The 25,225-nt window shown below is 36.8% G+C and overlaps 1 protein-coding gene across 6 annotated transcripts; it reads left to right on the top strand.

Moving 5' to 3' along the window:
• Nucleotides 1–1,567: 1,567 nt before the first annotated feature.
• LOC103138109 (poly [ADP-ribose] polymerase 6) lies at nucleotides 1,568–24,070 on the top strand. Of its 6 annotated transcripts, none has more exons than XM_016671552.1 (23): nucleotides 1,568–1,873; nucleotides 4,272–4,432; nucleotides 4,868–4,945; nucleotides 7,408–7,502; nucleotides 7,717–7,777; nucleotides 7,991–8,081; nucleotides 8,271–8,337; nucleotides 9,441–9,590; nucleotides 11,748–11,898; nucleotides 12,218–12,271; nucleotides 13,866–13,961; nucleotides 14,167–14,259; nucleotides 14,445–14,570; nucleotides 14,761–14,826; nucleotides 14,968–15,035; nucleotides 15,221–15,269; nucleotides 15,386–15,498; nucleotides 16,929–17,001; nucleotides 18,935–19,004; nucleotides 19,697–19,776; nucleotides 20,001–20,064; nucleotides 20,528–20,612; nucleotides 21,016–24,070. In XM_016671552.1, exons 2-23 carry the CDS (start codon nucleotides 4,430–4,432, stop codon nucleotides 21,116–21,118), a joined length of 1,836 nt encoding a protein of 611 aa, XP_016527038.1. In that variant the 5' UTR covers nucleotides 1,568–1,873; nucleotides 4,272–4,429; the 3' UTR covers nucleotides 21,119–24,070. The 6 variants fall into 6 exon arrangements, with proteins under 6 accessions (XP_016527038.1, XP_016527037.1, XP_016527036.1 ...); XM_016671551.1 differs by having other exon boundaries at nucleotides 7,393–7,502; XM_016671550.1 differs by having other exon boundaries at nucleotides 7,393–7,502; nucleotides 12,140–12,271; nucleotides 14,764–14,826.
• Nucleotides 24,071–25,225: the final 1,155 nt, after the last annotated feature.

The raw sequence follows: 25,225 nt of genomic DNA, 5'->3' as shown, positions 1-25,225 counted from the left end.
AGAGGAATGAATGCTGGTGAGGGAATTCAGACATTCAGACATTTTGGAGCAGAGGTCCAAAGTTGCAGGATGGTAGCCCTTGAGGACTGGAGTTGGTGACCCCTGGCCTAATATAACCAAAGAACAGAATGTACTTGGGTTCAGATAGCAGTTTACCATCAACCAGTTATGTTTATTACAAGTTACTGGACTGAAACACATCCAACTTCGTCTCAACACTTCGTCATACACTTTTCCTGGAAAAACCAACAAAGAAGAAGAAAAAAAAAATAGATCATAAAGAATCCTTTCAGGGTCCTTGGTAAAAAAATAAATAAATAAAAGAAGCTGGCCAGCAAAAAAAAATAAAATAAAATTGTTCATAGAGAGCATGTGTCTACTCCGCAGCAGCTCTGAAACTCCAAAGCCTGGGAATCCCGCTAGTAACAAAGAGCAGTGAGCTCCATTTTAAAACAGCACTTAAGATTTTTTATCAGGAATATAACTCCATAAAATAATAAGCACCTCATGAACATAGATGAAAATGAAATATTTCACTTAACACAACAAACTTGACAGTCATTTTAACTCACAATACCCACGGTAAAACAGGAGTTTGGTTTCTAAAACATTACGGAATTAGTGAAGACTTAGTACATAAAATTAGAACACATATGACATTACAAATCTCCAGTAATGCTCACCTAGCAAGAAAACATCATATATCAGGCATAAAGAAGTCAAGCACTATGCAGAAGGTAGCCAGAGATTAGCATGTCTCTACTCCGCAGCAGCTCTGAAACTCCAAAGCCCGGGAATTCCCTTAGTAACTGGAGTCGGAACACTGCCGTAAAGTGATGTCGTACTTTGCTCTTAAAGGGACACTACCCATAAAGTAAAAATACAGAAAAGCAAATAACACAGAACAAACAAATAAAATACAGCTGGGTTACACTATCCATGTCAGCCATGACAAGGGCCGGCGGCCGGGACTTCCTTCAGAGGTCCGCTTTCCCTGTGGGCCGCACTAATATTATACTTTCATATCACAGTGGGGGCCACTAGAATGAGACCCCTGGTCTAGAGGAATTTAAGAATAGAGGACTGGTGAAAAATCAATTTTCAGTTTGCCCCAACCTTGTGGAATGTTGTCGAAGTATAAAATAATGCACTAATACTAGGGGGCTGAAAGTATAGAAACAATTCTGGGAATGATGATAAAGAAGAAAAGATTCCAGAACTAAATAAATGAGCACAAGCTAGAGGAAGAATTTTGTAAGTATTTATCGTGAGCATATGCTTTTTAATAAAGATTAATTCATTTTAAGGCTTTTTACTCCACTGAGTGCCCATAGATCTTTTCAACATTGTACATATCAACTGAAGTCTACACCTTGAGCACCATGTAGCTTTAATAGATACTGACTTATGCAACTACACACATTACTCACACACCACACAAATACAACATCAGAAGCACATACAGATCACACACATTTTTTCTCTTCAATTTCTCAGCAGCAGTGCAGTCAGCTGCAAGTCACATGACTGGCTTGCCTCGTCTCACTGAGCATGCCCAGACCCCCGCTAGTGTTGTTAGGCAAAATATAAGAGAGCAGTAGGAGAGATCTGCAATAGATAAACACTTGCACACGCACCAGCTGGCGCGCTTGCAGACACGCACAACACGCATCTAGAAACACCGTCCAGAGCTGTGGTTGCTGCGTTCTTGTATTTATTTAATGGTTCTTTTGTCATCTGTCATTTCAGTGGAAAACAGCCACTGACAGAGGGAGAGATAGACAGAGACACACAGAGAGAAGCAGGTGCGCCCTTTAAGAGGAAAGAAGCATCTGAGGCAAGGACAGCATCCCAGTCTCCATTCTCTGTGGAGGTAAGTGTGGATGGATGTGATGGGAGTCCGAAGCGTAGAGGGAGGGGGGCAATCCGCCTGAGCGCATCTGTGTTTGGGCTAAACTGCTATCTAAGGAGAAGGACGAATGGTGGAACGATCGAGGTGAATATATATGTGTGTGTATCTTTTTGTACGTGCGCACTGTCAGAGGGTGGGTGGGCTCATTTTTTTTCTGTGACTCTATTGGTATGTGAGACGACAGAGGCCAAGGAAATGGCAGGGAGTGCGGGGGTGAGTGGGATCGAGATGTAAATGCGAGGAGCAGGCTTAAGGACGTAGAAAACGAATAGGAGCTGAGCATGGAGATGAGCAGGGTTCTGCAGTGTTAGAAAGAAAAGATCAGATTAGTGCGATCTATCAAAGCAAGAGCATTTAAGCTCTTTCTTTGGTCAGTGAAATATTAAGGAACAGAAAAATTCGCTTTCTTGACTATTAAGCTAAACAGGTGTAGCTTAGCTGTTTTTCTGTGATACGTTAACATCATCATCTGCAGTGCAAATCTGTGTTGCTGTACAGCCTTTGTTATGCCGATTTATTGTGCCTTACATTTAATGAACTGAAATGTGTTGTGATGCTCAGTGGTTGATTTAGAAGGACCCTGGAATAGAGCCAGTTTTGGTACTGTTCCCACAGAAATATCTAAATTGCAGTAGATTGATAAAAAGGTAGACATCAGCTTCAAGCCTTATGGGACTTGTCCGCATGAATATAGAGTATTTCTGAAATTAAATATTTATTCATAGTTTCCACACAATTCCTTTATATATAAACAAGCATATTTTAGGCTTTCAACATGTCATTATACCTTTGTCATTTTATGCCCTTGGTTGCTTGGTACCCACCTTTTTTGGGTATAAAGTGGAACCTTCTCCCTCTGGTAATTTTGTTTAAATCATGCATCAGTGCATAGCTGACAAAGAGGCATTTCTCACCTGCTTTTGCAACCAACAATTTGAACTTAAACTGCGTTTAGTCATATTTTCAAATTTTTTGATATTTATTGATGCACATTTATTGATTAAACAGTGGGAAAAAATAGAACAATCCCAGGTTTGTAAACATTATTAATTAGAATTTATCATGACAAAAATGAATTGAAATCTTATCATGATAAGAAATGTATCATGATACATGATACGACTAATGCCCAACCCTAGGAAGCAACAATATTGCAATGTGTAGGTAAACAAATTGGCCAGGAGCTGGTAGAAGTTTGTTTTTTTGATATTCTTGGGGCTAAGGATTGGTTGGTGATGACATCGCCATTTTTAAAAAATATTTCAAACATATTTTTAAATAGTCTGCACAAAACTCCACCTGTCCAAAAAATGTATTCTTGTTTTTTGCACCTCATAAAATCTGTTGTTTGCAAAACATCCATTCGTTAAAGTACATATGTATTCGAGGGACTGAAACTTCAGGGTCCTGTTCTAATGCCCTGCCAGGGAGATGCTACATTATCATTTGCAGCATTACAGCTAATTATTGTTTACATGTTTTATATAAATGAAAGATGAACCTCCCATTTGTATATTGGCATATGGACTTAAAACTTTATCACAATATTTAATGGTATTTTTTTGCAATTTAAAAAATATTGACAATTAGTGAAGCTTTAACCCATCACTGTCACTTCTAAAAGTAAAACCTCACCTTTTGTTGAATAGTTGTATTTAGTCATATTTTTAAGTGTAAATGTGGAAGAATATAGTTCAAAAGCAAGAAAAATTACAACCCTAGTTTTGTTTTTTGTAGTTTCCACATATCATAAATTAGAATCTGTTGTTATTAACAGATGACAAATAATTGTTCAGTTAATAACATTTTATTAACCAGTGCACATATTGCCCATCCTCAATAGACAATGTGCTTTTGACATTTTGCATGTCATTGATTTTATTTACAAAAATGTTTTAGAAATTTAAATATTTTACCAGTATTCATTGACGAGATATTCATGCCAACAAGGAGTAGAAACAATGGGTTCTTTTTATGTCATGTTTTTGTGGTTACATCAGTGCTGTCTTTCTACTGCACTTCTTAAGAAAAAAAATACAGTAACCTCTTGTTCTTTGGTATTAACAGACTAGAGTCTTGGAAAAAATATCTAAACAAAGAAGTGAAGACATCTAGGGTACTGAACGTACAGCACAAATCTCCCACACACTTTCTCTCAACAGTGATTAATGCCACTCTGAAAAGAGGCAGAGATGGTTGTTGCTAGGATACATGGCAAGGTGAAGTGCAGGCGATTTAAACAAAAAAAGGAGGAGGGCACCGTTGACTAAGAATGGCATCACTAGCAGTAGCCTGTGTTGCATGTTTTCTTCCTCTGCTGATTTTCTTTCTTTTATTTTTTTTCTCCAATTTTTCCAAGGCTGTGGAATTCAGAGGAGTGTGAAAAGGAACGGACGGTCACACAAAGCTCTTCATTTTTTTGTGCTCTTGCTCCTTTCACCTGGAGGTAGGCTGCAATGGTTGGCACTAATCAGAGGCCTAAACCTGTCTGAGAGAGCCCTATGAACAGCCGATCCAATGGTAAGACAGCTGGGATCCTATTGGTGTGTGTAATCAGTGAGTTTGATAAAACTGTCACATAATTGATTTAGATAATTGTGAAGAAGATTTAATAATGTTCCAGGTTTCATGTAGAATGGCTGATATTTTTTTTTGGCATTGAGATTATTTTATCTCTATTTAAAAATAAACGTCCTGGTCCGTTGAGCTGAAACTGTCATGCTTTGACATGTCTTTTTTTCATATTTTAAAAGTCATCCTTGTCATTCTCAGTTAGGTATTCTTATGAGGGAAGATGTCAGAGGATGTTCTGTGTCTCCTCTTTGAGATGCTATATAAAGCCTTGTTTGAAGCCCTTGAACGGGAGGCTAAATAGGGAGATGAAAGGATGCTACAAAGAGGCTGTATTTTCTTTCCTCTACTATAATGGTGTTTTCACAATGCGTGGGCCCACAGGACATCAAAGGCCAGTGTTGGACCGACGAGGAGTCAGATGGGGAGAACGAATCTGAACAGTTCCTTTATGGAATCCAGGTAGAGAAGGCATTATCACTTCACTGTTGAAGTAGTTTTGCTAAGATGTTACACATTTTGTTTTTTTCATAAATTTCTGTCATTGCTATGTATTTAATGTATTTTTTAAATGACATTGAAGTAAAAATTTAAATAACCTCAAAATTTGACTATTGTTTGTGCCACCTTGAGCCAGTTATCTATATGTTTGAAATTGGTGTTGATCAGTCATTTACCAGACTTTCAGTTGGCCTTTCAAAGCTGTTCTTTGAAATGTGGCTTCATTATTCATTTTTATTCAGTCTTTGTCCCTGATTATGTAAAAAAATAAAAGTAAAATTCTGTTTTTCAGTCCTGGGCCAGAATGAGATTCTCGCAATTTAAAAACCTTGAGCAAGAATACAATACTTTCTCTGTACTTGCACCAAAAAACAAAGTAAAACTGCATAACATGGCCTGACAGCTTTTATTAAGAACACAAAAATGACTCTTAGTGCTGCTTACATAAAAAAAGTATTGATTTTAACAGCTTCAAATATGATTGCATATATCACAGGTTCTAATGTTACCTGTTATATTAATTGTTATTGTATTTGATACACAGCCTTAGCAAAGATACAGAATTCATTACTGTTTTAAACCACTCCTGAACTAAAGAAAAGGCCAGAAGTGTCTTGCATGAATTATCGCTCAGAGCTCGAAAGTTATATTTTCAGATTAATGTAAATTTTGAATGTTATTTGGAAATAAAGGCTCCATATTTTTATTAGTTAGCAACAATTGCATTCATTGTTTAACAAGCACACAGAACTCCTTTTTCTTATTGTTATTTTAGAAGTGTTAGTTGGGGTAAGCTGCCTCTTTAAATATTTACATTAAATATAAATGTAAATATTTATATTTAATGTAAATAAATATATGGTAAATATATGGTAAATATATTTACCATATATATTTATATGGTAAATATGGTAAATATTTACCATATTGAGCAATGTTCCACTGCTCAATGTTCCATTGAGCAGTGGAACATTCTCCCTGCTCAATGTTCCACTGAGCAGGGAGAACATTTTAAAAAGCTTACAACATGCTGCTTGATATCTGAAACTTTATGTTCTTTTTCATAATGAATGAATGCAAAATTTATTATTTGCAGCACATTTTAGACACTGGCAAATTAATCTCCAAAGACCATCAGGAAATTCATCATCTTTATCTCATAAAGTTGATAGCTCTTCTTCCACCTAAGATCTTAATCTGAGTTATCCCTTTTTTACTGTTATCTTCCAAGTCTTTTGATTGAAATGTAAATCCAGTAAAGCTCATTTCAACGAAGTCAAAGTACATGAAAGCAGTGCAGCTATGATAAGGATGGAGCTGTACTGCACACTGAGCTCAGAAGATGAGAGTTTGACTTCAAGACACCAGACACAAGCACGAAAGACTTTTTAGACCAGAAAATGATCAAGAACCAAATCTTTCTTCCAGTGGTAGCCTGAAATAATAATAAAAAAAGACTTATCTAAATACTTTGAAAGAAGTTCATAAATCATTATTGAGAAACTTCCTCTAGTAATTCAAATTCAAAAACATATTTAAAGTAATGCATGCAGTCAGTGTTTAGTAACTTAAGTTTGTAATGTGTGTTATAATATTCACTTTTACATAAAATAAGCAATCTGGATCTTGGTGAGTGTTTGAATCTAAACTGTTTTTTAAAGCTATTATTATCCCTTCAACTTTTCATCATTTTGTTCAATTATAATCATTATCAGTAATAAAAATAATATACTAATCTATGTATTTTCCATATATATTATTAGGATTTTATGTGGTAGAGCAAGTTAAATTAATACATCATTAAAACATTATTTTCTACATTTTGTATGGTGTGCCCTTGCATTCAGTCCTCAGATTTGATATTTGTGGAACAATCTTTTTAATATGATTACAGGTGCAAAATGTTTCTACCAGCTTTGCACATTTAGGACCCGACTTGTTTTTCTATTTTTTGTAAAGTAGCTCAAACTCAGTCAGGTTGAATGTAAAATACGTGAACAGCAACTCCCAAGTCTTACAACACCTTCTCTCGCCCGAGGCGTATTCTGCATGGGCCTCTTTAATAGATAAATGTCCTTTGATCCAAACTATTCTGTATACGGTACTTAGGGTGGTTAACCTGCTAAAAAATTAACACCCACATCAGCCTTATGTCTTTAGCAGCCTCTAAAAAGATTTCTTCCAGGATTGTACGGCATGTAGCTCCATCCCTGTACATGTTTTATGGATGATGGGAAAACCCAAGTGCAAACAGGACATTGGCAGAGGCATGAGGCATGTTGCAGTTCAACAAAATGTGAAAAAGCTGAAGGGGTAGGAATAGTGCTGTTGCTGTGGGATGTTTGGGTGTGTGTGTGAAAATAGTCAGTATCCATTGAGAATTCATTCACTGCTATAACTGTGACCAGTGCTGCTTGTTGCAGGGGAGCTGTGCTGCTGACCTGTACCGGCACCCTCAACTAGATGCAGATATTGAAGCTGTGAAAGACATCTACACCGACAGTGCCATCTCTGTCAGGTACAGCACAGAATCATGTCCTGAAAATCTTTAAAGGTGTCCATGCTAGCTGTAATGAAATAAAATTTGCGTCCTGATTTTTAAGCTAAATAAGAAAGGAGAACATAACCTTAATTCATCTCTCACTGAGTGTAATCAGCAGAAGTGATCAGAGTCTAATGATTCACATTAGTTTTGACAGATTTACTGTGTCTGTTGCTGCATCTCTGCGCAGGGAGTACGGAACCATTGATGATGTGGACATCGATCTTCATATTAACATCGGCTTCTTAGATGTGAGTCAGCACTCTCTTCACACTGCAAACACCTCTTCCGACTTTTCCCATTACTATTCTAACGTTGACATTTTGCAAAGTAACACATCATTTATAATGCATCTGGTGCTCATAAGATATTTATGCAATGAGAAATGGCCCTAATTAGGCTGCTAACTGCGTGTATTTGTGTGTGTGTGTATGTATGTGTGTGTGTGTGTGTGCCTGATTCAGGAGGAGGTTGCAACAGCCTGGAAAGTTATAAGAACAGAGCCCATTATTCTGAGACTGCGCTTTTCTCTTTCTCAGTACCTTGATGGACCCGGTGAGTAAAGGCGCAATGTGTGTGTGTTGGTTTTCTAGCAGGGACATTAGGTATTTATGCCCCTTACTGAGTGTGGGAAGTGAGTACAATATGTGTCACACACGTGGGAGACTGAAAAAAAAACAAAAAAAAAACTTGAGTGTCTTTCTGTCGACTCTGTAATGATGTTAGTCATCTTTATTTATTCAGAGCCATCAGTAGACGTGTTTCAGCCTTCGAATAAAGAAGGCTTCAGTCTGGGCCTGCAACTCAAAAAGTAAGTGAGGCGATCATTTATAATTTATCTGTGAAAGTATTTATGCCCCTTGAAGTTTTTCACATTTTGTCACATTACAACCAAAAACTGCGATGAATGTAATATATATTTCATTTCATAGTTAAAAAAAAAGTGGAGAATAATTATTAAGTGGAAAGAAGGAAAGATGTATGGGAAACACTATTAACGTCTGAAAAGTGTGATATGAACTGGTATTCACTTTTTAGAACCACTTTTCACCTCAGTAATGACAGCAAGTCTTTTGGGTGATGTCTCTAGATTTGATCATCTATACTAAAAGTTTTGCGCATCTTTCTTTGTAAGTAGCTCAAGTTCACTTAGTTGAGTTTAAGCCACTCACATGCAGAGCTTAAGCCTTTCAATATTTTATTTTCAAACTTTTACTAGATTGATAAAAGAATGTGAAATACTTTTTCATGCAATATATTATTTGTATTCTTAAATTTACTCCTTTTAAAAGGTTAAATATGTGTCAAACTGTATTTAAATAAAAATGTGAATCTTTGTGAAAGCAACTATTCACAATATTTTGTCACCATGGAGGTTTAGTAAAGCTTAAAGTTTTACATATTTCATAAACATAGTAAAAATAGATTTCTAGAGCCTCCGTGTGTGGAAAAAATTTGAAAGAATTGCATCAGCACATCTAACCATATTCACCTCAAAGTAGTGGAAGCACCTCAGTTATTACCTGGTTTGACAGTTGAGGAGGGCAGCCATGTCTCAGTAGGTTTGCAGCTGGGCCATACTTTCTCTATTTCTTCATAATGGATTGAAACGAGATGTTTAAAACCTGGATTTTTGTTTTAATACCAAACAAGGTTTTAATTGTCTTTCCAACTTTATCCATGACCTGTGTGGTATATCCCGTAGTCTTTATGATGCTGTTTGTTCACTAATGCTTTTTAACAAACAAATGCCTACATGTAAGATTACGGTTGTAACATGACAAAATGCGAAAAAAAAAGTTAAAGCTTATGAATGATTAAGAATGTAATTCTTTCAACTGATTTTCCTTTACAGTTTAGACGTATGATTCAGCACAGTTCAGACTCACTCTAGTCATGTTTTTATGGTGGCAGGATCCTGAGCACATTCACCTCACAGCAGTGGAAGCACCTCAGCAATGAGTTCCTCAAGGCCCAACAGGAAAAGAGGCATAGCTGGTTCAAAGCTGGAGGGACCATCAAGAAGTTTCGTGCTGGGCTCAGCATTTTCTCCCCAATTCCCAAGTAGGTTTATTTTTTAAAAGTATAACTTCTATAAAATAAATATATATATTTTTACATATTTGCTAAAACTGTCACTGTGTTGTGACAGATAGTCTGTGAAAAGATTGAGCTCCTCTCTCCCTGAGCTACTGTTGCTGTCTGAAAAAACTGCATCACTTCCAGTCAAAAACAGCCAGTCTAACAACTAACTGTAGCAAATATGACAAGAGGGGGAAGAAAAAGTCAACACAGCATCTTGAACGCCGACTTAAATTCAAAAGCTGACAAAAGTCCCTGAGGGAAGGAAGCATTCCTCTCACTCCCTCTCTAGGTTTGACAGGTATGAGTGCACAGGGATTGAATACTGACCCACTTGATGGTGGCCGACTCCACTAACTAGACTGCCCTGACATCCTAATGACTTGATAGCAGTCTCATGTCAAGGGGGTACTTGTATAAGGTACTGAGAGTAATGGCAGAAATGGTCCTTGTTGTCTAACAGTTAGTAACTGGAGTTACTGTCCAAATCGATTTCAGTTGGCTGTCTTGTGTCGACTTTTAGTGTAGACTGAGAGACAAGAGCAAAAAATGCCTCCAGAAACCCACCAAGGAATATAGTTGAGTTATTTTACAGGGAAAGTCAAGTACCTTCAAACCTGCAAACTTTCTGCTCTAAATCCAAACCCTTCTAGTACACCTTAGAATATCATCACAAAGTGTCTGTATTTCAGTGATTTAATTTAAAAATTGAATCCAGTCTATTGTATAGCTTCACTACGCATAAAGTAATATATTGCACACATTTACTGTGTTTCTGTACATTTTGACGATTGTGACATAAAGAAAACAAAAATGTTAATTTTAGTTTCTGAGAAAATTTCTCATTAACATAAGTTATTGTTGACACTAGATCAGTACAAAGGATTTTCTTAAGCATATAAATGTTATATACTGCAAATGAATTTAGCCTGGGGAGGCAATGGCTTATTTTGGGGGGGCAGGGGGGGTACAGTAAAATGGCTTTTTTTAAAATATATGTATGAATAAACCTATATGTATATTTATCATGCAACATTTCAAATGCAATACCTATGTTGTTAATTAATACAAAATAAATAATTATAACATTAGCAGTGACATGTACAAAATGCTGGTGAAAAAACTGGCGCTAGCATAACACGTTAACGATGGATTAAACAGAGCGGCTGAAAGAATGCGGGAGACACAGGGCTTAGATATTGGAGGCGCGGGAGATCCTACTTTATCAAATCAAGATAAAGCCACTCCGAAGTAAAACAATAAATAAATGAAGAAGAATAGACAGCTTCCCATCCAGGTCAGGAAGAGCTGAGCTTATGGGCAGGCACAGCCTCCCAATGCCTGCTCATGCTGAGCTAGTTCCTGCTAGCTTGGTAAAAGCCAGTCATTTAGACACTTTGCTTCGTACAGAGGTGTGAAGCGAGACTTGAATCAAACAGAATAGCAAAGGCAATGTCCAGGTTAAGTGCCTACACAATCATGAAGCAGACGCTTCACAGTTGGCCAGCAGACAGTCATTGACAGACACCGATAACGGTAAGGAGAAAGAGGCTGAACTGTAGCAGTTCCAAAAACGGTGGATTGGGGCAGCACAGCAGTGAATGCCTCATGTATATTTTTTGAGCTGCCCCATTGGCTGCATTACATTTATTTTATTTTTGAAGAGACAAAAGAAGAAACTTTCATGAGTTACAATATTTGTTTGTTTGTGATTTGCAAACTCTTCCCTGTGTCCTTTGGTTTGCTAATCCTGCCATTCCAGGATTAGTGACCCCCATTGCCACAAAAATTTTCTGGAAGCACCCGTTGGTCAAATTCCTTTGCAAAAGACTGTAAACCTTGCATTTTATTAATAGAAATCAAATATTTTGCACATTTAGTCTAATTTTCTGAGAAACAGAATTTTGATTTACATTAGCTATAAGCTGTAGCCATCACACTTATCGAAACAGACACTTGAACTATCTGTAGTCATTCTATATAGTATAAATTAAACTGATTGAATTGAATTAATAAGTAAAATAACTCTGATATTGTAACTTAATGAGATGAACCTGTATGTGTGAGACACACACAAAACATTTAGACTAAAACCATTACCAGGATGGTTTAGTCTAAATTTTTTTTTTATCTTTTCAGGTCTCCAAGTTTCCCTCTGATCCAAGACACGGTTCTAAAAGGGAAGCTGAGTGTCCCTGAGCTGAGAGTGACCCGCCTGATGAACCGCTCTATCTCCTGTACAATGAAGAACCCTAAAGGGGAACTCTTTAGCTATCCACCAAACAGCCAGGTTAGGGTCATTTTGGTCCTTTCACCTCCCAGACTTTTGTTATTGTGAAATTTACTTTCCAGTTAATTAAAGTTTTACTGTGTGGTGTTATTGCTCCATTTATTCTTTTCAGTTTCAACTACACGCTTGTCTACGTCCACCTGTCACCTGCATTGTTTCACATGAGCCTTTCCCTCACCCTTACCAAAACATAGTTGGTGTGCCCTTTCCCATAATGCTTTGTCTTCACTTGACCCATCAGACTGTAGCTGTCCCGGCGGCCAGGGCCCCAGCGCAGATTACCACGAGGCAGCTGATTGAATTGTTTTTTTCATCCCAGGCGGGCGGCCACTGCAAGAACATCCCTACTTTGGAGTACGGCTTCTTGGTGCAGGTTAGATCCTAAGAAAATATATCCTCATAGTCAAAAACATTTGTACTCCCTGTTTCAGTTATTAAATATTGTTTAGGACACAAACAGGAGCTCGGTTAGTCTCTAACCCCAACATGAGTTTTCAGCTAAATAAAGCCAAAAATGTAATTATATTTGATTTTATGTAATAGACCAACATGAAGTAATAAATAATTAAGTAGAAGGAAAGAAGATCCATTGTTTTGTTTAGTTTTTTTTATCTTAAAAATGTGGCATATGTATTGGCTCCACCTGAGTTAGTACCTTGTACAACCAACTTTGGTTGTGATTGCAAAGTCTTTCAGTGTTTGTCTCTACAAGCTTTCCACAGCAGAAGACTGAATTTTTTGCTGTGCTAAATAGCTTAAGCACATTAAGACTGATTGAGGAGTGTCTGTGAAAAGAATTTTTCGAACCTTACGATTACTATTAATAATGAGTTTGTTTATTAGTAGTCGGTTTTACTTTTGATTTACCTATTTGAGAAATGATTTGAAAACATTTGGTTGTTGCTCTGGCTGTATGTTTATGATTCTCCTGCTGAAAGGTGAAACAGAGCCACAGTTTCAGCTTTTAAAACTCTGTTAGATTTTATTCCAGTATTGTCCTGCATCTATCTCCATCTATATTCCGATCAACTCCAACTGATGAAATAAAATAATGCAGCTTTCCTTGCAGGAAAAGTTGCGTCGTGATGTTGCCAACATAAGTGGAGTTCACTTTTTGAGAACTTTGAAATAATCAAGCTGTTTTTGCACACTGAAGTTGAAGTGGTTGAATCTCATCCAGACATCATTTAGCGGTGCTTTATTCAGGATTGAGTTATACTGTGCTACTCAAGGACAAACTCTTGAATATTTTATGCAAAAAAGAGCTGCAACATTTTCCCTGAAAATGAGGTTGACTTGTCTAAAAATGGCTCATGTAGCTTTTAAACATAAATATGTTAGCTGAAGTCTCACGACCTAACCACCAAAACTTATTCATTTAACGAAAGTTTTTTGCACACTGATTTAATTGTTCGCGAGGAGGAGACACAATGCAGACGATCTGAAAACTCTGCAGCTCACTCTGACACACTTCTTACGATTCTCTCAAATGGGGCAGGTTTAACTAAAATAGCACAGATGATTTTGGTTTAAATGTTGAAGATTTTGTCTACAAGCATACTGTAACGGTATCATGAATTTGATTTGTTTTAGCTGCCATATAACCATAATTTGAAATTTTCTTCATCAGAATTTTGCATGAGTCAATGTTTCTTTCCCTTTGACGTTTTTGATTGTGCGTTGACCTTTTAAAGGACAAAGAAGAAATCTCTCACAACAAATCTAGTTGGCAGTGATTGTATAAGTGGGTTAAGCGCAATGCACTGTACGTAGAGGACCACACATCTGCTGTCTCACTTCGGTCTGTTTCTAAAACCCTATTGCAGATTAAACCACATAAAATTGCAGTGACAAATTGTCCTTCCGAATTGATTTTTTTCTGTCTGCACAGCCTTTATTCTTGTAAACATCAGTGCTGCAGGTGGGAGTTATAATTGGCAATTGCATTATGCTTTTTCTTGTAACAGATAATGAAGTACTCAGAGCAGAGGATCCCCACTCTTAATGAGTACTGCGTGGTTTGTGACGAACAGCATGTCTTTCAGAATGGGTCCATGCTGAAGGTATCAAGAAAAGAGACACACTCCTATATTAATATTTAATTTGGTTTCTTACTTTCTACATATTTGACATACACAATGCATAAACAAAACACATATCTATCTGTGTATATCATTCTATACATTTATTTTTATTTTCCTAGTAATAGCATATTAATCATGTTTTATCTCTTTCTCTTTTTTTGTCGTTTTTACTGTGTTTTTGCAGCCTGCTGTGTGTACCAGAGAGTTGTGTGTGTTCTCCTTCTACACTCTGGGTGTGATGTCTGGAGCTGCAGAAGAAGTGGCAACAGGAGCAGAGGTAACAACAAACACATATGTGCAGTATTTTAGGGGTCAATATTTTGACATTCATATAGAAAAAAAAGTCACAAAAAACTTATATAGACCATTATAAGACATTCCCCTAATTAGTTGTACTTTTCTTTTTATGTATACTGAGAGACATCAAACTAATTGGTATTAACCTTTTCTAACCCTTCCCAGGTTGTGGACCTGCTTGTGGCTATGTGTAGAGCTGCACTTGAGTCCCCACGCAAGAGCATTATCTTCGAGCCCTACCCATCGGTTGTGGATCCAAATGACCCCAAAACTCTTGCATTCAACCCAAAGGTTTGCATTCCCACTACTTAATGCATTATTCCAAGTAATTTTAGAATTGATTTAAGAAATGTGTAGTCTGTTTTATTTGATAAACTGCTGTCACAAGATTTTGTTTTATATTTATTTTAAAGTTGTTGGTTTTTTTTCATAATAATTCTTTCCTTCTCCTCTGCATTTGTTTGCTTTCACCTGGACACAGAAGAAGAATTATGAAAGACTGCAGAAAGCACTGGACAGTGTCATGTCCATCCGTGAAATGACCCAGGTACAAAAAGGAGGCAGGAGGGACAAATCTTTATCAAGAATAGAAAGTCCATCTGTCTGTATAATAATTTGCATTTTCCAAGTACTTATTTGATTTTTGGCAGACGGAAATAAACAGCAGATGCTTCTCTGTTGTTTTCAGGGTTCATATTTGGAGATCAAGAAACAGATGGACAAACTGGACCCTTTGGCCCACCCTCTGTTGCAATGGTGAGAATCCATTCCAAAAATGTGTTTACACTCACTCTTTAAAAAGCACGTTAAACTGTAAATATCCCACATATCCACACACATACCACTACACTACTGCAATTAATAAAAATACAAATTGTAATATGAAAAATATGCTTTATTATTATTATTGTTATTAGAATGAATTCTGTGTTTCTTTGTAGGATCATCTCCAGTAATAGGTCTCATATTGTCAAGCTGCCTCTCAGCAGGGTATGAATTCAAGATATTATTCCTTTTGTCTCCAGAAACAAAAACACATTTTCATTGTGGTTTTTTAAACATATTCTCTCTCTGTCTCTCTCTGGTTTCTGATTGCATTTCTACAGCAACTGAAATTCATGCACACGTCCCACCAGTTCCTGTTGCTCAGCAGCCCCCCAGCCAAGGAGGCTCGCTTTCGCACCGCCAAGAAGCTCTATGGCAGCACCTTTGCCTTTCAGTGAGTTAACCCTCGCTAATGGAAATTCCTACCATCTATAAAAAATTTTACAAAGCGCTGGGACAACCTATTTCTTCTTTTAAAAAAATATGTAAAGTAACTTTTTTTTTTCTTACATTAAAACCTACCTCTGGCATCAAAATATTTGAGAAAATATAGCAGGATAATATCCCCAACAACCACTATAATTTATTATTAGAGCATGACACCCTAATTATAATGGATATGCGTGAGTGTAATTTTAATGAAACCATTACAACAAAAGGACAAAGCAGTGACTGCTCTCTTGGACTGAGAGGACACCTTTCTAAGCCAGCACACGGAGCCAATGATATTTATGTGAGCGAGATAGAGATTTGTCCTGCAGCAGATGGGGCTCTGCAGAATATTTTAGATACACTCGACCCATCTGGGCAGTGTCAAAGTAAAGCACACACAGTGCTGACACTCTCCCTTTTGCTGCTGGTTAAAGCTTTAGATTTATTAATTCCAAATAAACATTTCTAATATTTAATTGAAGCTGAGTGTCATCGCTCTATTTTTTACCTCAACAGACATTATGCAAAACAGAAATAGCTTCGCTTTTAGAATTTAGAAGACATGCCAAACAAAGGTAAGTGATAAGTTTATTTAATTATGTCAGGAAAAATACATTTTCTCAAGTCCAGCAGCCTTGTAGCGATCTTGGCTCTTTTCAAGAGAGATTAAATACCTATATTGGGAAATCCACTCAGTAGTCATACATATTTTAAAATCTAATTTATAAATAATAAATGACAGCTGAAGATTATCCTGCATTTTTAAACAGTCCTGCATAATTTGTATAAATTGCACTACAGTTGAGACTTCGATCGAATCAAACATTAAACATGAAAAAACACTTCACACTTCTTTATAGTTTATCTTCAGTGCCTGGTCGAAAAGGAAATTATCAACACATTTAAAACAAAAAACACAAGCAAAAAGAATTAATTTAGAACAAAACACTACAATAGAAAAATATTTTAGTTTAGCTTCATTTTGATTGAGTCCATCAAATTAAATTTTAGTTCAATTCAGTTGAACTCTGTTTAATTCAGATTCTTTAAGATACATTAACTTCTAATAAATTCACAGCAAATGCCATCTTCAAGAGAAAGAGGTGCAATTAATACCCAATTATATTGTAATGTATAACCAATCCAGTCCTCTGCAATCATATAATGATTTAAATTCAATTCAGTTCAGTTAATTCATTTCACATCAATTCAGTTCAGTTTAATTCAGATAATTTTAAATCTGTTTTTTTCATAGCAACAATTGACAACAAAGTAACTGTTAAGATTGTTTACAACGAGACGAGGGTCAAATTCATGTCCAATTATTGTGTAATACACAGCTCCAAGTTGTTATGCTCATACTTTGTCTTTTCTTTTCTCTCTTTACGCCAGTGGATCCCATATAGAGAACTGGCACTCTGTTCTTAGAAATGGACTGGTCAACGCCTCTTACACCAAGCTGCAGGTAGGTTTTACTTCAGCTCGGATTTATGAAGCTTCTTCCCACAGACGGTAAACCTGCTCTTTTACGACGCAGGCTTTCCATCAGGCTGATCCATATTTGCTATCAATAGATGTCTCATCTTGTCAATTTTTCTTGAGAACAGGCCACAGTGGCAGATGTTTCCGGTCAATATCGGCCACTTTCAGCAGATACCATATTCCAGCTTGGAGCAGTAGGAGTATGCTGTGGTTTCAGCTGCCATGTCAGGAGGCTGCCTGTGTGCCCTGTGGGGGTCGGTCACGCGCTAAAAATGTTAGAATACTGTAGAATACAAAAGAAAACTTTAATAGTTGTGAGTAAAGTTTTTTGGGAGGGCGAAGAGACGGTTCTTTTAAATTAGAACTTTCACATAAATAATTAATTCAAACCTGAAATAAACAGGACGGATACAATTTAAAAACCAAAATGGCAGAAATTAGCCTAAATAAACGTTCTCTAAAAATATCAGAGTGCTAACCCAGCACAAGAGAGAGCACAGCATTGCCTCATTTTCAGAATACAGCCGATAGTGGCTGCTTAGAGACACTTGCATAACCTGAAAATAGATTAAACAGAACTCAATCAAAAAAAACTTGAGCTCATTGAATCATTCTTGTCAGCTGCGATTGCTCTGTCACGCTGATATGTCTCATTTATGCCGCCTTTGTTCTCCCGAGTTTTTGAACTCTCCATCTTGGATCTTGGCTCGGTGCTTTTTGCCTCCTCCTCTTTGTCTCTGCTGGAGCATCCGCACCCTTCCTTTGTCACCGTCTTTCACAGAACAAAGGAGACTGAGTCAGTCTCCACCTTCAGTTAACACACAAACCTCACGTTCTTCTGTTTTTCATTTTCTGTAAAAGTGTCTGTGTAGGTGTGTGTGTGTGTGTGTTCTCCCTCGTAATTATGTCTGTTTTCTTTCACAGACATAATCTATGCATTAGCATAAATTACATAAGTGTATGTCTGGCAAATGTATTCATAAAAATTTTAATTCAAAGTTAAACCTTTGTCAAAATACAAACACAAACATCAACTGTGAATGCATTACAGACAAGCACAAAATAATATATTTGTGACATGGAAGATAGAAGATGCTGGTTTTTTTTTATCTTTTTTGACAACTAAAGATTTTAAACTTGTTGCATCTGTTACCACCCTCTCCCTCTTTCATTTTCTGTCACCCTCTCTGAGCTGTGGATGCAGAGATCCACCCCTCAGCTTATAGACTCTGCTGACAGGATAAAATAACGTCCTTTCCCGTTGTAGTCAGATGAGACCAAAGTTAAAATTTAACTTTGTCGTCTGCATGCATGCATGTTGGTAAACAAAGCAAAAAGGACATGTCCAAACCTGGTGGTGGCAGCATCATGCTGTGGGGATGAATGTGTAAGCATCGCTTTGTTTTAGATTTTCATTTGTAAACAAAATGTAAGCGCAATTCCAAACCATGTGTCCTTTATTCCCCCTTCACAATTGTGGAATATTTTGTGTTGGTCTATCACATAACATCCAAATGAACATTGAAACATTGACGTTTATGGTTGTAAAGTGACACAATTAAAAATGTTTGGAGGATCTGCACACTCTTTGTGACTCTGTAAATGTTACCTGAATACTACAATGTTATACAACAGAATTCCATCAACAAAATTCAACCACAACACATTCCTTCTCCTTTTTGTTATCCACTTTCAACTATTTGGATTCTCTTGTGTGAACTTTTTTTTTTTTTGACAACTTTCACACAAGAAAAGCTGTGTGAAATTTTTCACACAACTTTCTTTTGGTGAAAAAAAAAATCAGCTTTTTTCACCAAAGCTGATTAGGAAGAAATTGGGCTGTATTTGTGTGTGCCTTATTCATAAATGTAAAGCTCAGTTACCCATCCTTCCTTCCTGCTCTTTTCAATCCCAAGCTGCACGGCGCAGCGTATGGAAAGGGCATCTATCTGAGCCCCATCTCCAGTATATCTTTTGGATACTCAGGTAGGAATATGTTGTTTTCGCCACTAAGACCTGCTATCCCCGCTTCTAATCAGTGTCTTCCTGATGTGGCCTGATCATCACGATGGAGCACGCCATTTTTTATTTTTTTTTTGTCTTACAGCCGTCAATATGTTGTGCTGCTGTTTTGTAGCGTCATGTCTGTTCATTTGTAAAAGCTGAGGCTTGTGTACAACCTGCCTTTCCATACTTTATGTTGTGGTTGTTTTGGTTTTGGGTTTGTAACATCAACATTGTTTGTTTTTTTTTTTCCATTTTTTTTTCTATTGTACTGTAATTTTGTAGTGTTTGTAGAGAGAATATGTCAGACGGTTGCAAATTTCCTGCTTGTTGACCAAGAGTCCAAGCAAATGATCAGAACTTATGTTAAAGTCCAGTGTATTCTTGTAAAGAGTTTCCAAATATTTCAGAAAGACTACAATTTCCAATTGTTTTGTAGGCATTTTTTTATTTTATTTATGCATGCAAACATTCTGTACACACTCATAAAAACTCTGAAATTGAATTCATCAGTGAGCATATTATGTATTCCTATTCAGGCTGCTAACCAAAACTTTCGAAATAAAGTAATTTCCTTGAAAATGACATAAAGATAAAGTTTACACAACCTGAGTGACTCAAAGTAGCATTTTTCTAAGACACTTTTATTGGCCTTGCTGTGCTGTCTTGTGTAGGAATGGGGAAAGGACAACATCGCATGCCCACCAAAGATGAACTGGTACAGCGTTACAACCGTATGAACACCATACCGCAGGTGAGGCGCACATTGCACTCTTATTTGTGTTAAAATGATGAATTTGAAATTAAACATTTTCTTTAAATATGTGTTTTGCCACTGTATTGTGGCAGTTTTTTGTTTTTTGCCTTATCTCAATACAGACTTTCATTGCCTAGAAAGTGAAAAAAAAAACATTGTCCTTTGAACACATCAGTTAGATCTTAATCTAAACTGCAACCCATGACTGTCTTTCACTGTAGAGCCGCCCAATACAATCAAGGTTTCTGCAAAGTCGAAACTTGAACTGCATTGCTCTTTGTGAAGGTAATACCTGAGCTAACAGTGAAATACATGTTTGTGTTTGATAAGTGGACTTTTGAATGTTTCTTTGTTGATAACATATTTAATGCAGAAGATGTGATATTAATTTAAAACCTGCACTCTGTTTGGACCATGCACAATATGTTATGCAAAATGTAATTTACTAATAAAAACAAATCTTTTCTTATTATTGATTTATTCACCAAATAAGTTCATACAGCACAAACATTACAGACTAACAAACTGAGGTACTGATCTACAAAATAACAAATAACTAGTTAATGGGAATAACTAGTTGTTTCCATTAGGTTTGTAGTGTTATAATAATTATAAATGAGAACAAGTTCTAAATTATCTCACCTATTTTAATAAAGGTCAAATAAAAATGTCTGGATTTAAATGAGGAGTCGTTCAAACATGACAATATTGAATACAAACAGTTTTTTTGTGTGTTTTTCTTCCTCAGTGATCACTTCTAAAGATCTCCAGAAACACGGCAACATATGGGTGTGTCCGGTCTCCGACCATGTCTGCACCCGCTTCTTTTTTGTGTGAGTAATCCTGTCACCGTGACGAAAAGCACCATTGCCCTTTGATGGAAAATTGTTAAAATGAGTTGTCATTTTTCCAACAACCACCATTCTGAGGTTTTGGCATAAAGGAAAATATCATTTATTTATTCATCAAAACACTTATATTTATATTTAAAACATTAGTTCTTTTTTTTATGTTTTTAACCAAAGTTAGTAGAAGCCATTGTGCAAGGTCCAAAGAGCCACTTCTGGCTCCGAAGCCGCAGGATGCAGGCCCCTGGTGTATCACTTAAAATGTTCTGTATGTTACAATAAAGTTTGTTTAGCCAATGTAGTCATAAGCTGCTAAGATCAGCAAATACTCCAGCGTGAAAACCTTTACAAGCCAATGTTTATAATAGGTTTTTGTGTATAATTGCAGGTATGAGGATGGCCAAGTAGGGGATGCCAACATCAACACTCAGGAGCCAAAGGTGCAGAAGGAGATCATGCGTGTGATTGGGACCCAAATCTACTCAAGCTAATGGAGGTTCCGCAGCAGATCTATCGCTGTCTCAGCAGGGGGGAAGCAGACAAGACAGACAATTGAAGCAAACGTTTTGAGCGAGCTGTCCTTAGGCCAGATACTGAGGGATGAAAAGCTCCTGAGCACATCACTACCGACATGGTTTAACTCTAGTGTTCTTGTTTTGTCCTCTTTCTCTTGTGTTTCACCTTTTCCACATTGTTACGACTTACATGTTCGCCTGACCCTCAGTTAGGTTGCACCTGGTTTAAATCAGCTTTCCCCCGGTTTTTACTGCTGTCTACACAAATGCACACATTTTTCTGGGCTATATTCTTGTTGCTGTGTGTTTACTTTAACTGATTCAGTTTTTTATTCTTCTTTGTGAATATGTAGTAAAACAACTATTCATTCCAAATGATTATTGACCTTTTTATGGCAAATATTGGAGAGAATTATGCACACATAGAAGTTAGTTTTTTTTTAGTGTGTTTGGAAAGTTATTATTGGTCATTATTTCCTGCAGTATTTTCTGACTGAAGACATGAACTGAGGCCGTGATTAGCGGAGGGAAACACACCACTTTTCCACTGATACTTCTGGGCTGTCAAAAGTAGTTTTTGAAATTCAAACTTAATATCAGTGTATATACTTTGTTTTGTATAAAAATATCTACCGTAGCTAATCTGTTCATGATAATTTTCATGGTCCTATTGACCATAAAAATTTCCATTTTTTGGCCTTTTGAGATTTTGGTTTGTTTTTTATTAACTATTTTAACAAACACAACACATAAACAATGATAAATTATGCAGGTTCTCAGATTGCAATGATAGATTTGAATTAAACAAAATAAGATCCAATCATTTTAACACTAAACAGAGTACATAAAAGTAAATATTATTTAGTGATGCATTATCTGACTGAAAATTTAGGTTTTTAAGCTGCCAATTAACAGTTAAATCCATTTACATATAACACAAAACAAACAGATTTACATTTCAGACATAGTTTCGTTTAATTAACCTAATTGGGTTATAGGAAGCACATTGTGAACCATAAAAACTCCTTAACCTGAAATATAAATAATAGAAAAAAGACCTTTGCCCCACCTAAACATTTCAAGAAATGATGGCATAAAATGTAGGATTTGTTGTATTTATCAGCTCCAGCTTTGTTTTCTTATTTATTTGGAATGCATAACCCACAAAGAGAGAATTATGATGGATGAAACATCAGAATAAAGCTGTCGCTATCAGAGGGCATAACAGTGATGCAAATTTGTACAGTTAAAACCAGATATTTACACAGTATGGTGCAAAAAATAAGACACAATCAAATCTGCTTTTTCACTGTTTGAAATTTAACAGAGAGAGAGAGAGAGAAAGAGAGAGAGAGAATATTTTATGAATTTCTTCAACTTAGAAGTTTACATAACTTCACTCACTGTTTTTCAGGTTAATATTTTAAACCATATGACTTAGGGTCATACATTGCAGGTTTCCTTCTAGAAGCTTCTCGCAACAGCTTCACAGAATTTTGATCTGTCAAACTGCTCTTTATAAATAGTTTGGTAGTTTACTTTGGTCGTTCTCCATTTGCAAAAAACCCCATTTGTGCTCAAACATTAATTTCTTGGCTTATGTATTGAAATACTGCTTCAATAAGTTTCCTAAAATTGTGTACCTTTGTAAGTATTTACAAATTCTGTCTCTTTTGATTTCCTTTTAGAGTTTTGTCTTTTTCCTTAATCAGTGATCTTTCAACCCATGTTGATACAGGACCAGTTTCTCTATGAATACTTACCTCTTCTTACTATCTTGGCTGATTTCTTTGGATTTGGACGTCACACAAGAAATTATTTCAGATGCTGGAAATAATCAGTTGCTTACAAAATAATGACATCATTGTCAGGGGTTTCTCAAACTGTTTAAATGCATAGTAATCACAGTCCTTGCAAAGTTCTGAATCTGAGGAGAGGAAGAACAAAATATCTGGAGTATTATTTCACTAAAAATAGGGAGCATCTGCTTCAAACCAATACCAAGGGATGGATATATTCTCTCTTTCATTTTGGGTGCATTTGGCAAATTAAAAAATAAAACTCCTGGCGTAAAACATTTAAACTTTAGTCTGATTTAATATCAAGGTTGTGTTTTTTTTGTGTGTTTTAAAATAGTATCTGGTTTCAACTGTACGTCAGATTGCTGGGACTATCCTGACTCAGTAGGGGGAAAAAAACAGTTAATTTAAGTTGTGATCATATTACTGTGATAGCCTTTTAACCTTTTGTGCATCATCGTTTTTTATGAGTCATCTCTACATAATATGAATAATTTGCCGTGCTCATTTTCAAATGACCATCTGTGCGAATGAGCAACACTTTCCACCGGAACTCTACAATCGGAAAATGTGGACTTTCCCAAAGCCCAAAAAAATGTTCTGGCAGCATTCAGTCCAGGTGAGCTCTGTATTTTCTTGATATTACGCTACACATTACACGTATTCAGCGTTTGCCTAAAATGGGGACAGTGACTGTCATCAGACCTGCAGTAGACAGGAAGTAGAATACAAAAGGTGAGAATCAAACAAACTGAAATATACAACTTGTTGGCTACGGTATGTCTCCACAAAAATGAACTTTTAAATGTTATCGAAACTGGAATTCTAACCACTAAGTGGACTTGAAGACTCTGGAAAGAAAGCAAATTGTATGTGTGTATATATATGGATGATGGACATGATGGACATGTGATGCTGACCCACTGCAGTGCCAGACTCTACGAACAGCTGATAACTGTTTCTGCCAAGATGTGTGAGCGATGAGTCTTTTTAGGGGGCTTATTGTCTCACCGTCTGTCTCTGCTTTGTGATGTCTCAGAGATTATGACGACAGCAATGATGGTGATTGTGGCGCTGGTGAAAGGCAGCCGTGCTGGAGAAAACTAATAAAACTTGATTTTGCACAGTTTTTACAAACAGCTTTATTTGCTTTGATGTCTGTTGACAATGTGTGACAATCAACCATAGACATTGTCTATTGTTGATGAGGTTTTCTACTGCTGTTTCAGCCAGAAGGGGGCAGTATTACTCCACGGCCTTTCAAGCAGGCTGACAGCTCAGTTTGCAGATGAAAGAAGATAAAATCAAACCCTTTTTTCTGCCTTTTCACAATTCTCACATGTATAATTTTTTGTAATCAGGGATATTTGATGGTGACACAAAGGAATTATTTATGATCTGCTCTCTTATTCACAAAGCCATCATGTCTGAGAATACTAAGCTGTTTTGGCTGTCTTTATCATGACTAGGTTTCGTCATGCTTGTATTTACATTGTTGTATTTACAACAATGTAAATACAAGCATTTTTTTTTTCATTTTTCAGCTATGATTGTAGTAGAGAAGAAATGAGCAATTCCATCAACACAATGACAGGCACTGCAAGCCGTCTCCGTCTGGCCCCTCTCGGTTTCTGTTGCTCTCTCCGACCACAGAAAGCTCTCCTATTTCAAACCTCCACAGCAGTCCGGTCTGATTGCTGTTTTGGCACACGGGGCCCTGTATGTGTACAAGCCTTGGCTGTGTTGAGAGCAGTCTTGATCATAGGGGAGCCAAAGCACTCACAGGCTCTTCAGAAGTACTTTACGTTTGTATGTGTAGCTGGTAATTGCCTCATTTTGTAAGACGACCTATTTGACATGGCACATGGTTTGGCCTTTGTGCTTATAAATGTACATATATGCTCGTGACTACCAGATGATGCGTATAGTTTGCAAATGACTATGATCTCTGTTACCAGGACCTCATGTTGGACATGGTCTCCCGGTTTGGCTTTGTCACCCAGTACCAAAGCCAGCTGGCTGGTTGCTTGCAACTGCAAATCGCTTCGATCCAAATGGTGTTTCATGCACAGTTACGTCTTTGACCACAGAGGGGAGCTCTTGTGTCATTCTGCTGCTCCTTTGTTTCAGTAGCTTTCTTTGCATACTTAGCATACACTCCTGCAAACCCACACACACCTGCTGGTAAACAAATACACACACTCAAACACTCCACTGTGGTTGTTTGGTCAGATAAAGGAGTAGTGACGGGAGGGCACAGGGTCACTGAGGGTTGTCTGGCCCT

This window comes from Poecilia formosa, unplaced genomic scaffold (assembly GCF_000485575.1).
Source record: "Poecilia formosa unplaced genomic scaffold, Poecilia_formosa-5.1.2 Scaffold46, whole genome shotgun sequence".
NCBI classification, from domain to species: domain Eukaryota; kingdom Metazoa; phylum Chordata; class Actinopteri; order Cyprinodontiformes; family Poeciliidae; genus Poecilia; species Poecilia formosa.
Note: the sequence above shows the minus strand (reverse complement) of the source record. Positions and strands in the feature narration are given on the sequence as shown.

Bases quoted from the DNA above. Each gene is read 5' to 3' on its own strand.
- LOC103138109 (XM_007552207.2), top strand. The intron at 15,499-16,928 runs GTGAGTTAACCC...TCTTTACGCCAG, and splicing joins GGCAGCACCTTTGCCTTTCA to TGGATCCCATATAGAGAACT. The intron at 19,005-19,696 runs GTAGGAATATGT...TGTCTTGTGTAG, and splicing joins TATATCTTTTGGATACTCAG to GAATGGGGAAAGGACAACAT.